This window comes from Cetorhinus maximus, chromosome 21 (assembly GCF_964194155.1).
Source record: "Cetorhinus maximus chromosome 21, sCetMax3.hap1.1, whole genome shotgun sequence".
NCBI classification, from domain to species: Eukaryota; Metazoa; Chordata; class Chondrichthyes; order Lamniformes; family Cetorhinidae; genus Cetorhinus; species Cetorhinus maximus.
The window spans coordinates 37,415,907-37,431,233 of record NC_135899.1 but is presented as its reverse complement, the minus strand read 5'-3'; the positions used below and the strand labels follow the sequence as shown (position 1 = coordinate 37,431,233).

Below are 15,327 nucleotides of genomic sequence, written 5' to 3'. Positions count from 1 at the left end.
AAACCATGAGTGCGCAGGCAGCAGAACTAGCAGCCATCACATATGTGGAATATTTTCCGCCTAGATCAGTCATATATTCTGATAGCATGTATGTCTGTAATATTTTCCGCCTAGATCAGTCATATATTCTGATAGCATGTATGTCTGTAATAGCCTCACATAACATTTGCCTCTATGGAAAGCGAGAAGATTTGTCTCAGCGGATGGAAGACCCCTTCCTTCGGACCCGCTATTACGGTACATCTTTGAAGAAGCACAGGGGAAAGGATTTGGGGTCACAAAAGTGAAAGCTCATTCAAAACTATCTCCTAAAGGGAACAGGAAAGCTGATGAACTAGCCAAACGAGGTGCTGTAAGTGGACAGGAATGGCAGCCACCGATTGGGGAAATTGGCGGCCAGAAAGAGAAGCAGGTCAAAGTAATGGATTTAACGGAGGAGCAAAAGAAAGACGGAGAATTGAAAAAACTAATAGAAGGAGCAGAGTCAGACACATACAAAAGGCCCGAGGGGGTCTATATTCAAGACAGAGTGGTTTTATGTGAGGGGAAATTTGTGGTGCCAGAGGGGGGATGAAACCAAATTATCCACTGGTACCATGACTTATGGGGTCATAAAGGGATGGAGAGCACCCTGGATCAGGTAAAGGAGGTGTGCTGGTGGCCCGGAATGAAAGGTGACATGGAACACTATGTCAAGAATTGTTTGATCTGTGCACAACACAACCCCAATAGAAATGTTAAGAAAGGGGCCCTCCGACATACTAGACCAGTAGAAGGGCCTTGGACTAATTTACAGATAGACTATGTAGAACCCCTTCCCCCCACTCCAGGAGGATACAAGTATATTCTAGTAATTGTGAATACTTTCACTAAATGGGTGGAAGCTTTTCCGACCAGAACAAAATTACTGCGAAAATTCTATTCAAAAAGGTGCTTACCCATTAGGGTTTACCCCGAAGCATAGAATCAGATCAGGGAACACATTTTACAGCCCAAGTAATGCAAGATGTTATGACCCTTTTTGGGGTCAGACAGAGATTCCACATACCCTATAGGCCAAAGTCTAATGGAATTGTGGAAAGAATGAATCGGACATTGAAAAACATGATAGCCAAAATGGTGCAGCAGCACAAGACAACCTGGCAGGTCGTTCTGCCCTATGTGCTGCTGATAATCAGAAATACCGTGGCTTCATCAACAGGCTACAGTCCTTATAGACTCATGATAGGAAGGGACATGAGGGGAATGGAGGGGTTGGTAGGTTTGGATTTGTCCGAACCTGAGGTGGACCACATTATATCAGAAAAATGGGTACAACAGCTAGTAGAAACAGTAAAAGAAGCAAATTATGTAGATGCTCACCAACAGGGAAAGAAGAAACAACAAGGCAAGGCTTATTTCGACACCAAAGCCAGCCCGAAAGAGTTGAGCCCCGGACAAAGAGTAATGATTAGAATACACCTGCGCACCTCATTCTTGAGTCCAAAATTTGCTGGCCCCTATGAGATAGTAGATAAAGCTAGACCATCTGTATACAAGATATTAACGACACCAGATAAGAGTGGCTGGTATCACATTAATCAGCTAAAGTTAGTGGGAGAAAAACAAGATAATCACCATTGGCATGTACTGCTCGATGCTAATGATGTTCCGAATCCCAAAGGTCAGGGAGATCAAGAACAGGGCCAGCTACAGATCAAAGAGGAGGTGATTGAAAACAAATTTGATACTGTCCGTTCACATGCAAATTCCAGGGAGAAAACGAAAGAAAAATAAAACAAAGAGGGGGAATAAGTGGGTTAGAAGAAAGGGACGGTTAGAATCTGAAACAAATTGGGAACAGGATATGGACGGTCTGGTTCAGTATATGGAAAGACTGGACTTAAAATAGTACTTAAAAGAAACTGTAAATAAGGACAGAAATTACACTTGTTCATTACAGGTCCAGCCTAAAATGAAGGGGATAATGCATTTTGTTGCTGTCCAATTGACCATCATCAGAACTGCGGTTGAACCTGCCTCTGAGCCGTCACAACGAATGAACGTGCCTGAAGCAGTGTCGACGACGGAGGGATATCCCGAGACAAGGAACAACTTTGCTCTGCAGAATAAGACAGTCCGAACCAACAAAGGGAAAAGAGAGGACTTAAATTTCTATTATACAGGAGTGGATGGGTTAGCGTGCGCGGGAAAGACTTTGGGTATACCAGAGGGAGCGGGAGTACAGTTTTCATGCAACAAAGTTGTAGAGGCGACATTGTCAGTCATCCCAGAAATCATTAGTCAATTTGTGGGTCCATTTATTGAGTGACCATCAGGTAGCGACGATCGAGGTAAAATTATAGTCCACTGGGACCACACCTATGTGAATATTGACTGGGGTAGCGACTCATACCAGAGATGTCCATTCTGCCTGTTAACAGCCAGTCCTTTTTACAATACGCCCTTGTGGGACAAACGTATTACATAGCCACAGCGGCTATGAACTATAACAAAGGATGGAAACAGTGCCCTCTGGAAGGACACAATGTGGCAATTAACAATGTGAACTTAGACCTGGTTATCGGTGGACAAGTTTTGCCTAAGCCAATAATGAGGATGGTAATAAATGAAAACCTCACAGTCCAACGTACCAATATAGACCAAGATCTGCGGAAATATGTTCCTACCGAACTACCACCCATTCCGCACCTGACTGCAGATTAGATGCAAATAGCGGAGGAAACCAATGAGATAATTCATCAATGGACTAAACATACTAAAATAATTAGAACTCAGGCTGATAAAGCAGAGGAACTGCTACAGGACCCCGGGTTCTGGGATAAGTTTTGGAATTGGGGATCTAATGTTCAAATACATCCATGGGTCAGGATTTTATCACGTGCTGCTGTAGTTGTAATCATATGTGCTTTAATACTTGTCATATTCAACATGTATCAGCTTAGAAGATGGAAAATTGAAATTTTGTACCGATTGAATGTTAGTGCTATAATGAAACAGAAGAAATAATTATCAATATAAGGACACTTTGTGAAGTATATCTTATATACGCTTCTCTTTTATATTTTTATATAACCATATGATATCGCGGATGTAACATACTCATTGGGGGACAATGACAACCTCAGGAGTGGTACACAGAAAGGGAGAATAACGATCCTAAGATAAGTATCTTTGGATCAAAAGGAGGGAGATGTTGGCCAGGGGCTGCAGCCGAACTGCTGACACATAGGCAAAAGCAACTTTTGACCTGAAGTAACCTGAGTCCAGTCACTGACTTGAGCTGGCTGGGACAGGTTTGAAGTAGCTGAGTTTCGTGAAAAACAAAGGGAATGTGATAAGACACAAGTCCTTATTTAGAAAAGGAGTAATGAGGTAATGCTACCTTGGGACAGAGCCAATAAGGAGATGCCACAGACTAGGCAAGCAAGCCTAAACCAACGAGAGAGAGAGACAGCACAGCTTGAAGAGATAAGATTCAGAATAAGAATAGAGAATCTCGAGCGTGGAGCCAGCGAAGTCTCCGGAGAACAACCATTGCGGAAGTGGAAGAACCTACGTCAGCAACGTAGAGACGACGTTGAAAGAGAGAGAGAGAACGGAATGCCTGGCCAGCGTCAGCTCTCCTTTTCGGGTATTAGCTTTTATATTCTGTGACCACTCAGGGAGTGTCAGAGAAAACTAGTGGGTGTGCGTTTAGATCCTAGTTTGGGCATAAAACTGTATAACCTGCTGTAAACTGCATTCCTATATCTAACCAGACATATAAGCTATATGTATATGATCTAACGACGTGAATAAAGCGAAATGAGAGTTAAGAGAGAATTGACTCTTCTCCTCTTTGTACGAAGCCAATAACCGTTACCGGTGACCTCCGGTCAACAGAGGATACAAGTAACATCCCAAAAGCAGCTATAAATCAGGAAATGGAAGGAAGGGAGGAACTCAGGAAAATTACAATCACCAGAGAAGCGTTACTGAGTAAATTGTTGGAGCTGTGGGCTGACAAGAGCCCGGGTCCTGATGGACTTCACCCTCGGGTCTTAAAAGAAGTGGCTAGTGAGATAGTTGATGCACTGGATCTCCCTAAATTCTGGAAAGAGAGATTGGAAGATAGCAGATGTAACTCCATTATTCAAAAAGGGAGGGAGACAGAAAGTGGGAAATTACAGGCCAGTTAGCTTAACATCTGTCATAGGGAAAATGTTAGAAGCTATTGTTAAAACAACTATAGCAGAGCACTTGGATAAGTTCAAGGTAATCAAGCAGAGTCAACATGGTTTTGTGAAAGAGAAGTCATGTTAACCAACTTATTGGAGTTCTTTGAGGAAGTAACATGTGCTGTTGATAAAGGGGAACCAGTACTGTATTTAGATTTCAGAAGGCATTTGATAAAGTGCCACATCAGAGTTCACTGCAGAAAATAAAAGCTGATGGTATAGGGGGGAAACATACTGACATGGATAGAAGATTGGCTTGCTAACAGGAAACAGAGAGTAGGTATAAATGGGTCTTTTTCAGGTTGGCAAGATGTAATGAGTGGTGTGCCACAGGGATCAGTGCTGGGACCTCAACTTCAACAATTTATATAAATGACTTGGATGAAGGGATGGATGGGATGGTTACAAAATTTGCTGATGACACAAAGGTGGGTAGGAAAGTAATTTATGAAGAGGACAGAAGGAGGATACAAAAAGATATAGATAAGTTAAGTGAGTGGACAAAGATCTGGCAAATGGAATATAATGTGGGAAAATTTGAAATTGTCCATTTTGGCAGGAAGAATAAAAGTGATAGATTACAGAGCTCTGAGATGCAGAGAGATCTGGATACCTTCGTGCATGAATCGCAAAAGGCGAGTATGCAGGTACAGCAAGTTATTAGGAAAGCTAATAGAACGTTATAATTTATCGCGAGGGGAATTGAATGCAAAAGTAAGGAGGTTATGCTTCGGTTATACAGAGCATGAGTGAGTCCACACCTGGAGTACTGTGTACAGCATTCGTCACCTTATTTAAGGAAGGATGCAAATGTGTTGCAAGCAGTTTAGAGAAAGTTTACCAGATTAATACCTGGAATGGGTGGGTTGTCTTATGAGGAAAGGTTGGACAGGCTAGGCTTGTATCTGCTGGAGTTTAGAAGAGTAAGAGGCTACTTGATTGAAACATACGAGACCCTCAGGGGACTTGACAGGGTGGACGTGGAGAGGATGTTTCCTCTTGTGGCAGAATCTAGAACTCAGGGACACGGTTTAAAAATAAGGGTTTGCCCATTTAACATGGAGGCGAGGCGAAATTTTTCTCTCAGGGGGTCGCGAGTCTTTAGAGCTCTCGTCCTGAAAAGGTGGTGGAAGCAAAGACTTTGAATATGTTTAAGGCAGAGGTGGATAGATTCTTCATAAGCAAGGGGGTGAAAGGTTATCAGGGATAGGTGGGATGCAGATTTGAGGTTACTATCAGATTAGCCATGATCTTATTAAATGGCAGAGCAGGGAAGGGGGGGTCAAGGAGGGGGAATGGGGGGAAGGAAGAGGGGATCCTGAGCGTTGAGTGGGGGGGGGGAGATGGGATAGAGGGAGTTAAGCGGCTGCGATCATGACTCCCGCCGCCCGGGGATGGGATTTACAGGTGCAGCACCTCCAATTCCTGCCCCGCCCACGTGACAGCCACTCGGCTCGCGCGCTCTCAAATTCGAACTCCCGAACGCTGGGCGCCAACCGCCGCTGCGCGAGTCAGAACTGCAACTCTCATCAGGCCCCTTCTTTTGCAACTCATTTCATTCAGAGCTGTCGCTGGTGCGAATGCAGCATGGGCAATATAGTTCTGAACGTATAAGAGGCTCTCTCTCCCTATTGGTCGGAACGGACGTCACCTCGCCCCCTCACCATGGGCATCACGTGCTCAGTACTCCGCCGCTGCATCTGTTGGGCTTGGTTGCCCGTTACCTCATGTTGGGCTCTAAAAATTTGTGTTTTATTCGAATCCCTTACTCGTTGTCTGTCCGCCCGCCCGCTTCGTCATCCCTTACCCCATCCACGGAGCTCACTCACTCGGGTTTGGTGGCGGAAAACTAACTCTCGGGACTATTCTGTTCCTCAGCGTCCGCCTTTACCCCTGGATTCCCGCACGCATGCGCAGTGCCGGCCTACTTGATTTGAGCTGAGTGAGCATGCGCACCTGCCCGTGATCTGAATATTAAAGAGACACTGTCCCTGTGGCACGTCATTTAAAGGGACAGTGACACTTTGAGAGAAACAGAGAGGAGGGCGAGCTGGTTTTGGAGGAATAAAAATTATGTAAAACTGGAAAACTGTCAATTCTGAATTTCTCCTGCTTTCTTTTTGGTAATTGTAAACTTGTTTTACAGGGAGAGGGTTTGCAGTCGGGAAGCTCAGATCTGACATCGTGTCAATCTGACCAAGTCACTCGATTCCTCAGGACCTGAAGATCATCGACAATTTGTAAGGGGAAAGCAGCACTTGCAGCTCGGACAGACCGTACACGTGTTCCGTGTTGTGTGTGGATTCGACTGACTGACCAATCTGGGGAGGTTCAACTCAAACAAAGCTGGGAGAGTCCATGTGGATAACGTGGGGACGGCAGGAAGTTGTTCAGTTATCGCTCTAATCTGGAAACTTATTGATACGGTCACACCTGGGGAAAGGCTGTTCACCTCTTCCGTTGTGAAAAGGGATTCAGTCGATTTTCAAACATGTTGAGACACGAGCGGGTTCACAGCCGGGAAAAACCCTTCACCTGCTCTCACTGTGGGAAGGGATTTAATAAGTCAACCCACCTGCTGAGACACCAACGAGTTCACACCGGGGAGAGGCCGTTCACCTGCTCTCACTGTGGAAAGGGATTTTCTGAATCATCAGCCCTGTTGAGACACCAGCGAATTCACAGCGGGGAGAGACCATTCACCTGCTCCCAATGTGGGAAGAGATTTAATCAGTCATCTCACCTGCTGACACACCAGCGGGTTCACACTGGGGAGAGGCCGTTCACCTGCTCCATGTGTGAAAAGAGATTCGCCAAGTCATCGACCCTGCTGAGACACCAGCGAGTTCACACCAGGGAGAGGCCTTTCACCTGCCCCGTGTGTGGGAAGGGATTAGCTGAATCATCAATCCTGCTGAGACACCAACGAGTTCATACCGGGGACAGACCGTTCACCTGCTCCATGTGTGGGAAGGGATTCAGCCAGTTGTCCATCATGGTGAGGCATCAGCTTATTCACGCTGAGGAGACACCGTTCCCCTGCTCCGTGTGTGGGAAGGGATTCACACAATCATCCCACCTGCAGAGACACCAGCTAACCCACACTGGAGCGAGGCGATTCAGGTGCTCCACGTGTGGGAGAGGATTCAAACAGAAATCTGACCTGCTGAGGCACCAGCGAGTTCACACCGTGGAGAGGCCGTTCACCTGCTCTCACTGTGGGAAGAGGTTTAACCAGTTATCCCACCTGTGGAGACATAAACGACAGCACAGCAGTGAGAGAGCTTTTCAATGCTCTGACTGGGAGAAGAACTTCCAAAGCACTGAGGAACTGAAACAGCACCTTCACACCGAGGAGAGACCGTTCACCTGCTCTGTGTGTGGGAAGGGATTTACTGAGTCATCACACCTGCTGAGACACCAGCTAGTTCACACTGGGGAGAGGCCGTTCACCTGCTCCATGTGTGGGAAGAGTTTTAATCGCTCATCCAACCTGCTGAGCCACCAGCGAGTTCACACCGGGGAAAGGCCATTCACCTGTTCCACGTGTGTCAAGGCATTCACTCGATCAGGGAACTTGCTGAGACACCAGCGACTTCACACTGGAGAGAGGTCATTTACCTGCTCTGTGTGTGGGAAGCGATTCACACAATCATCTCACTTGCTGAGCCACCAGCGAGTTCACACTGGGGAGAAACCATTCACCTGCTCTCTGTGTGGGAAGGGATTCACTCGATCCACCATCCTCAAGGAACACCAGCGCATTCACACTGGGGAGAGACCCTTCAGCTGCTCCGTGTGTGGGAAGGGATTCACACAATCATCCAACTTGATGAGACACCAGCGAGTTCACACGTGCCTGCCCTGCTCCGATTCTGCAGTTATTGCTGATGTTAATCAGATTCAGGGCTGAAGCTTGTTCATTTTGGCAATGGGGAAGACTTAATGCTGTTGCTGCTAACCACAGTAACTGGGCTGCAGTTGACAGAATTTGCATTTATATGACACCTTTCACGACCTCAGGATCTCTTTGTGTGCAGTCAGTCTCCACAACCAGCAATGTGTTAATGACCAGAGACGATCTGTTTTCAGTGAGATTGGCTGAGAGTGAAATATTGGCCAGGACACTGGGGAGAGTTCCCCTGCTCTCCTTCAAAATAGAGTCTGTGGGATCTTTTACATCCTCCTGAGAGGGCCCTCGGTTCAACATCCTCATATCTTCTTATCTGGCTCAGGGTCATCACTTCTGTGAAGCACCTGGGATGTTTTACACTATGTTAAAGGAACGTTATAAATGTGGGATGAATGTGATATTCAGACGCAGACACGCCGGGTGAAGCCGAGCTAGGTGCGGACGTGCCGGGTGAAGCCGAGCTGGGTGTGCATGTGCTGAGTGAAGCCAAGCCGGGTGCGGATGTGCCCGGTGCGGATGTGCCGGGTGAAGCCGAGCTGGGTGCGGATGTGCCGGGTGGAGCCGAGCCGGGTGGTACCTACGGCTGAGAGTTGAACACACAGGAATTGTCACAGAACCTGGAAGAAACAGCAACATCCCCAAAAAACCGCAGGATGATTGAATCTGATTGTAAAGTGCCTCATGGCATGTGTGGGAATCTGTGCAGCTTCTGTAAAATAATAATACAGAGAGTGGGGAGGGAGCAGTGTCAGGCTGACCTTAAAATTGGGCGACGTGTTGTGTATCATTCCCAGCTTCTGGTGTTATTAAAACCACATTTCAATGTAACAACTATTGGAAAGTAAATTGAATAAACAGGGAAATGTTTCTTTCAGTGATCCCAGTGGAAGGAGCATTAATTTACCTATCGCCCTGTAAAATTAATTTGAATCCAACCCCACAATGCCAGCCAAACTATCCGCGAGCTGTTTGGCCCCATAGCACCAGCCAAACTATCTGCAAGCTCCTGGCCCCAGAACTCCAACTAACCTACCCACGAGCTCCTTGGCCCCATAGCCCCAGCTAACCTACCCATGAGCTCCTTAGTCCCAACACGCCAGCCAAACTACCCACAAGCTCCTTAGGCCCACAGCGCCAGCTAACGTACCCAGAAACCCCTTAATCCTGTAGCGCCAACTAACCTACCCACAAGCTCCTTAGTCCCAGCTCTGTGGAGGTGCAACCCATTCATTTGAACAGCTTCCTCTGAAGTCCTTCCTGCAACAATTCTTCAGCTCCATTTGAAGCTGCTGTGTTCTCATATTCTTGTCCTCACAACCGCTGGACAGAGGGAGTAATCTTAACCCATTTACGACCAGGAACAGTTTCTCCCAACCTACCCTGTCCAGACCCTTCATGATTTTGAAAACTTCTATCAAGTCTGCTCTTAGCCCTCTTCTCCCCAGGGAAAACAGTCCCAACTTCTCCAACCTTTCCTCATAATTGAGATGTCTCATCCCTGGAACCTTTCTCGTTAACCTCTTCTGCACTCCCTCCAATGCATTCACATCCTTCCTATAGTATGGCGCCCAAAACTGTACACAGTACTCCAACTGAGGTCTAACCAGTGTAGTATATAAGTTTATCATCACCTTCCTGCTCTTGTACTCCATGCCCCTGTTAATGAAACCCAGAATACTGTATGCTTTAGAAACAGCTCTCTCCACCTGTCCTGCCATCTTTAATGATTTATGAACGTATATACACAGGTCTCTCTGCTTCTGCACACCCTTTAGAATAGTATCCTTTATACTGACTTTCCATGTTCTTTGTACCAAAGTGTATCACCTCACACTTTTCCGCATTGAACTTCATCTGTCACCTATCTGCCCACTCAACCAATGTGTCAATGTCCTTTTGAAGTTCTACACTGTCCTCCTCACAGTTTACAGTTCTCCCAAATGTTGTGTTGTATGCAAACTTTGAAATCGTCCACTGCACACCAAGATCTACATCATTTATATACATCAGGAAAAGCACAGGTCCCAATACTGACCCCTGGGGAACTCCACCATTTTTCCAGCCCGAAAAATACCCATTAACCATTACTCTCTGTTTCCTATTGCTCAGCCAATTGTGCATCCACGTTGCTACTTCCCCTTTTATTCCATAACCTATAACTTCCCTCACAAGTCTGTTGTATGGCACTGTATCGAACACCTTTTGCAAGTCCGTATACACCACATTAATGGCCTTGCCCTCATCAACCATCTCTGTTACGTCTTCAAAAAACTCCAGCAAGTTAGACAATATTTTCCTTTAACGAGTCCATGCTGACTCTTCCAAATCAATCCACATTTCTCAATGTGACTATTAATTCTATGTCGAATAATTTTTTCTGGAAGTTTCCTCACCACTGAAGTTAAACTGACTGGTCTGTAAATGCAGGACAGGTCTTTACAACCTCTTTTGAACAAGGTCATAATGTTTGCAATTCTCCAGTCCTCTGGCACCTCTCCCAAATCCAGAGAACATTGAAAGATTATTGCCAGTGCCTCTGCAATTTCAACTCCCTTCAATATTTTGGATGCATCTCATCCTGTCCCGATGCCTTATCAACTTAAGCACTGACAGCTAATCCAATACCTCCTCCTAATCAATTTTAAACCCTTCTAGTGACTGAGTTTCCTCCTGGACAGCATCTGCCTCGTAGGTAAAGACAGATGCAAAGTATTCATTTTACACCTCAGGCATGCTTCTTGCCTCAATGTGTAAATCCCCCTTTTTGGTCCCTAGTCAGCCCTACTCCTCCTTTCACCACCCTTTTACTACTGATGTGCTTATAGAATATTTGGGACTTCCTTTTATGTTAGCTGCCAGTCTTTTATCATAATCCTTCTTTGCTTCTCGTATTTGTTTTTTCACATCCCTTCTAAACCTTATGTATTCAGCTTGGTTCTCAATTGTATTTGCTACCTGACACCTGTCGTAAGCACACTTTTTCTTCTTTAATTTAATTTCTATCTTCTTTGTCATCCTGGGACCTCTGGATTTGTTTGTCCTACCCTCCCCTTTTGAGGGAACATACCTTGACTGTACCCAAACCATCTCCTCTTTTACGGTAGCCCATTGTTCAGCCACTGTTTTTCCCACCAGTCTTTAGTTCCAGTCTATCTGGCCCAGCTCCATTCTTGCCCATTGAAGTCCGCTCTCCGCCAGTAGATTATTCTTACTCTGGATTGACCAATGTCATTTCCCACCGTTATCCTAAACCTTATGATACAATGATCACTATCCCCTAAATGTTCCCCTACTGTCACTTGATTTACTTGGCCCACCTCATTCCCAAGAACCAGGTCCAGCAGTGCCTCCTTTCTTGTTGGACTGGACACATACTGCTGTAGGAAATTCTCCTGAACGCAATCTAGGTACGCTTGTCCCTCACTGCCCCTTAAACTACCACTATCCCAGTCCAAATACGGGTACTTAAAGTCCCCCATTATAATTATATGATGTTCACACCTCTGTAATTTCCTTGCAGATTTGTTCCTCTATATCCTTCCCACTATCTGGTGGTCTATATATTACACCGAGCAATGTAATTGCACACTTCTTCTTCCTTAGCTCTAGCCAAATCAATTCTGTCCTTGAATCCTCTGACACATCCTCTTTCTCCAGTACTGCAATACTCTCAACCAAAAGTACTCCTTTTTTCCCTTTCCTATCTTTTCTGAACACCTCGTAACCAGGAATATTTAACACCCAGATTTGCCCTTACTTAAATCAGGTCTCCACTATCGCCACAACATCATAATCCCACAAGGCAATCTGTGCCTGTAACTCCCCAATTTTATTAACTATACTCTGTACATTCACATACATGCAGTGTAACCCTGAGTTAGACTTAATTACTTGCTCCCTTACTCCGACTCCATCTATTAACTTACTATTCTCTATTTTAGTGCTATCTGCCTCTCCCAGCATTTGGTGTAGCCCGGTATTACTTTCTAATATTTTCTCCTGGTTCCCACACCCCTGCTGAGTTAGTTTAAACCCTCCCCAACATCACTAGCAAAACGACCGCAAGGAACTTAGACCTGGCTCTGTTCAGATGCAACCCTTCCACTTGTACAGGTGTCATCTCCCCCAGAGCCAGTCCCAGGAATTTAAAGCCCTCCTTCCTGCACCATCTTTCCAGCCACACATTCATCTGTGAGGTGGTGGCATAGTGGTATTGTCACTGACTAGTATTTCAAAGACCCAGGTTATTACTCTGGGGACCTGGGTTTGAATCCCACCATAGCAGATGCTGAAATTTGAATTCAACAAAAATCTGGAATTAAAAGCCTAATGATGACTATTGTCGTAAAACCCATCTGGTTCACTAATGTCCTTTAGGGGAGAAAATCTGCTGTCCTTACCCGGTTTGGCCTGCATGTGACTCCACATCCACAGCAAATGATCTCTGAACAGGGGCAATTAGAGATGAGCAAAAAATGCTGGCCTAGGCAGTGATGCCCACATCCCTTGAACGAATAAAAAAAAACAACTATACTCGTACGTGGCACTGTGAGTAATCTCACATTACAATTTAGTCCTGTTTGCTAATTTTCTACATAGCTCCCTAAGTTCCAATTGAGGACCACACCCTATGTCATCAGTATCAATGTGGACCACAACATCTGGCTGTTCGCCCTCCAGGCAACAAACCATCCTGGACTCACATTGAAGGCTGCAGAAACGCCTGTCTGCTCTCCTAACTAAAGAATCCCCTATCGGTACTGCCCTAACACTCTTCTTCCTCCCCTCCTGTACAGCTGGGCCATCCATGGTGCCATGGGCTTGGCTTTGCTACACTCCTCCAAGGATCCATCGCCCTCACCGATATACAGAATGGAAAACCGGTTGGTGAGCCGGACCTCTGGGGACTCCTGCACTACCTGCCTATTTCTCTTGGACTGCCTGGCAGTCACCCACTCCCTATCTGTCTGCTTGCCCCTAACTTGCAGTGTGACCAACTCTCTAAACATGCTATCCATGTAGTTCTCTGCCTCATGGATGCACTACAGTGACTCCAGCTGCTTCTCAAGCTCTGATACGCAGAGCTCAAGCTTGCACAGCCAGTGACACTTCATGAACATGGGCTTGTCTGAGCCACAAGAAGTGTCCACAACTCCCCTCATGCCACAGCATGGGCATTCTGCTTGGCTGAGCTGTCCTGCCATGCCTTAATCTTAAACTTTTTAATCACTTTATTTACTTTAACTTTAGTTACTTTTATTTACTTTATCTTACTTTAACCTTACTCTTGTACTGTTAACTATAAACTAGAGTTAGTAAAGTAGAAATTCTTTGCCCTTACAAATCAGCTCCCTCTCCCATGCCTCGAAATTCCTACTTTCCTGTGTTTGTTTAGAAACGTATATTTTTCAAAATTACTGGAGTTGAAACACAGTCCCGAACAGCAGCTGCTCAAGAACCAATCAACTCACAACTTTCCTGTGATAATCATGGAATGAGGGCTGTGTCGGGCTGTGAGATTGTGGTGGAATACAATCCTGTTGATGGATACCCAGTTTTGGAATCTGTCCTTAGTCTACTTCCCTCGTGATGATTAACATGGTAAAATACTCATTCATCAGTTGGGAGGCAAGTGGTAGTTTTCCTTGAACTTGTTTGACCTGAAGCCATGAGACGCCATAGAGTCAATATTGAGACTTCCCCACCTGCCAGTGGGATGGGACATACCCAGGGATAGTGACGGAGGAGTCTGGGATGTTTCCAGATTGATACGATTCAGTGAGTATCACTGCTACTTGACCAGTCTGTGGGGCAGCTCTCCTCACTTGGGTACTTGTCCTCAGACTTTGGTAAGAGAGACTTTACAGATTTCACTGGGCTGAGATCACGTTAATCTTATTCTGACACAATGCCAAAATTGTCCAGATCTATCTGATTTTCCTCTTATTATTGGACTTTGTAGCGATTATTTATCATTGTTTGCTCGGCCACTTCAGAGGGCAGTTCAGAGTCAACCATGTTGTGTGGGACTGGAGTCACATGTAGACCAGACCAGGAAGTTGTAGCAGGTTCCCTTCCCTGAAGGACAATATTCGGGTTTTCTGGGACAAACTCAAAGTTTTCAGGTTTTTATTTTGATTCTATTCAGCAATTTCTATTAGTTATCAAATTCAGTTTCTCAACATGGAGTGGTTGAGGTGAATAGCAAAGATGCCTTTCAGGGGAACCAGATAAGCACATGAGGGAGAAAGGAACAGAAGGATATGCTGATAGGGTGAGGTGAGGAGGGGTGTGGGGAGGCTCGTGTGAAGCATAAACACCAGTATGGACCAATTGGGCCGAATAGCCTGTTTCTGCACTGTAATTCTATGTATGTAGTTTACGGTGGTTGGATTTGAACTCACAATCTCTGGATTGTTACTCCAGCACCATAACAATTTGGCTGCCAAACCTGGAGACACATTTATTGAAATGTCTTTTAATGCCTTTCCCAAAGGATTTAATTTCCCAAAAGCCTGGGCTTGGATTTGACAGTTTCGCTCAGTGCTGTGGCAGATAGCTGAATTTGGGATGTGCAGTCTGAGCGAGTGCAGTGTATCTAAATTCCCAGGATAAACCAGAACCCTTCAATCAGCTACACTGAAGAAATATTTTCCTTAGCTTCAAGCACTTCCTTCCCAGTGTGTTTACTTCAAATACTTTTGGAAGACAAGGGGAGAAGTTTCAAAATCTCCATTGAATTAACATTGCTCCTGAGTTTTTATATTAAACACATACTGTAAGGGTAAAACTGGTCTTTACCAGCATGATTCAAGTTCACAGTGAATAGTTAGCCTATTTTACACTCCGCCCGACTGTCTTTTCCATTGCCAGGGATGGTGACGGAGGATTCTGGGATGATTCCAGATCGATACAATTACATGCAAACATATGAACAAGGAGCAGGAGTAGGCCATTCAGCCCCTTGGGCCTGCTCCATTTAATAAGATCATGGCTGATCTGATAGTAACCTGAAATCCCACTTACCCCTGATAACCTATCACCTCCTTGCTTATCAAGAACCTATCCACCTCTGCTTTAAAAATATTTAAAGACTCTGCTTCCACCACCTTTGCATTAAGAGAGTTCCAAAGACTCAAGGACCCTCTGAGTGAAAAAATTTCACCCTATATCTGTTATAAATGGTGACCTCTT

General features: G+C 45.3%; 3 protein-coding genes across 4 annotated transcripts in view; 2 read left to right on the top strand and 1 right to left on the bottom strand.

Moving 5' to 3' along the window:
- Positions 1-15,327, top strand: part of LOC144695227 (uncharacterized) — a 384,420-nt gene that overhangs the window by 145,329 nt on the left and 223,764 nt on the right. The window lies entirely within an intron of this gene.
- LOC144695231 (uncharacterized) overlaps positions 1-15,327 on the bottom strand; it is a 407,499-nt gene that overhangs the window by 185,192 nt on the left and 206,980 nt on the right. The gene's annotated exons all lie outside the window — the stretch shown is intronic.
- LOC144695211 (uncharacterized) lies at positions 5,860-9,021 on the top strand. The gene has a single exon (XM_078566098.1). It carries the CDS (start codon positions 6,712-6,714, stop codon positions 8,131-8,133), a length of 1,422 nt encoding a protein of 473 aa, XP_078422224.1. The 5' UTR covers positions 5,860-6,711; the 3' UTR covers positions 8,134-9,021.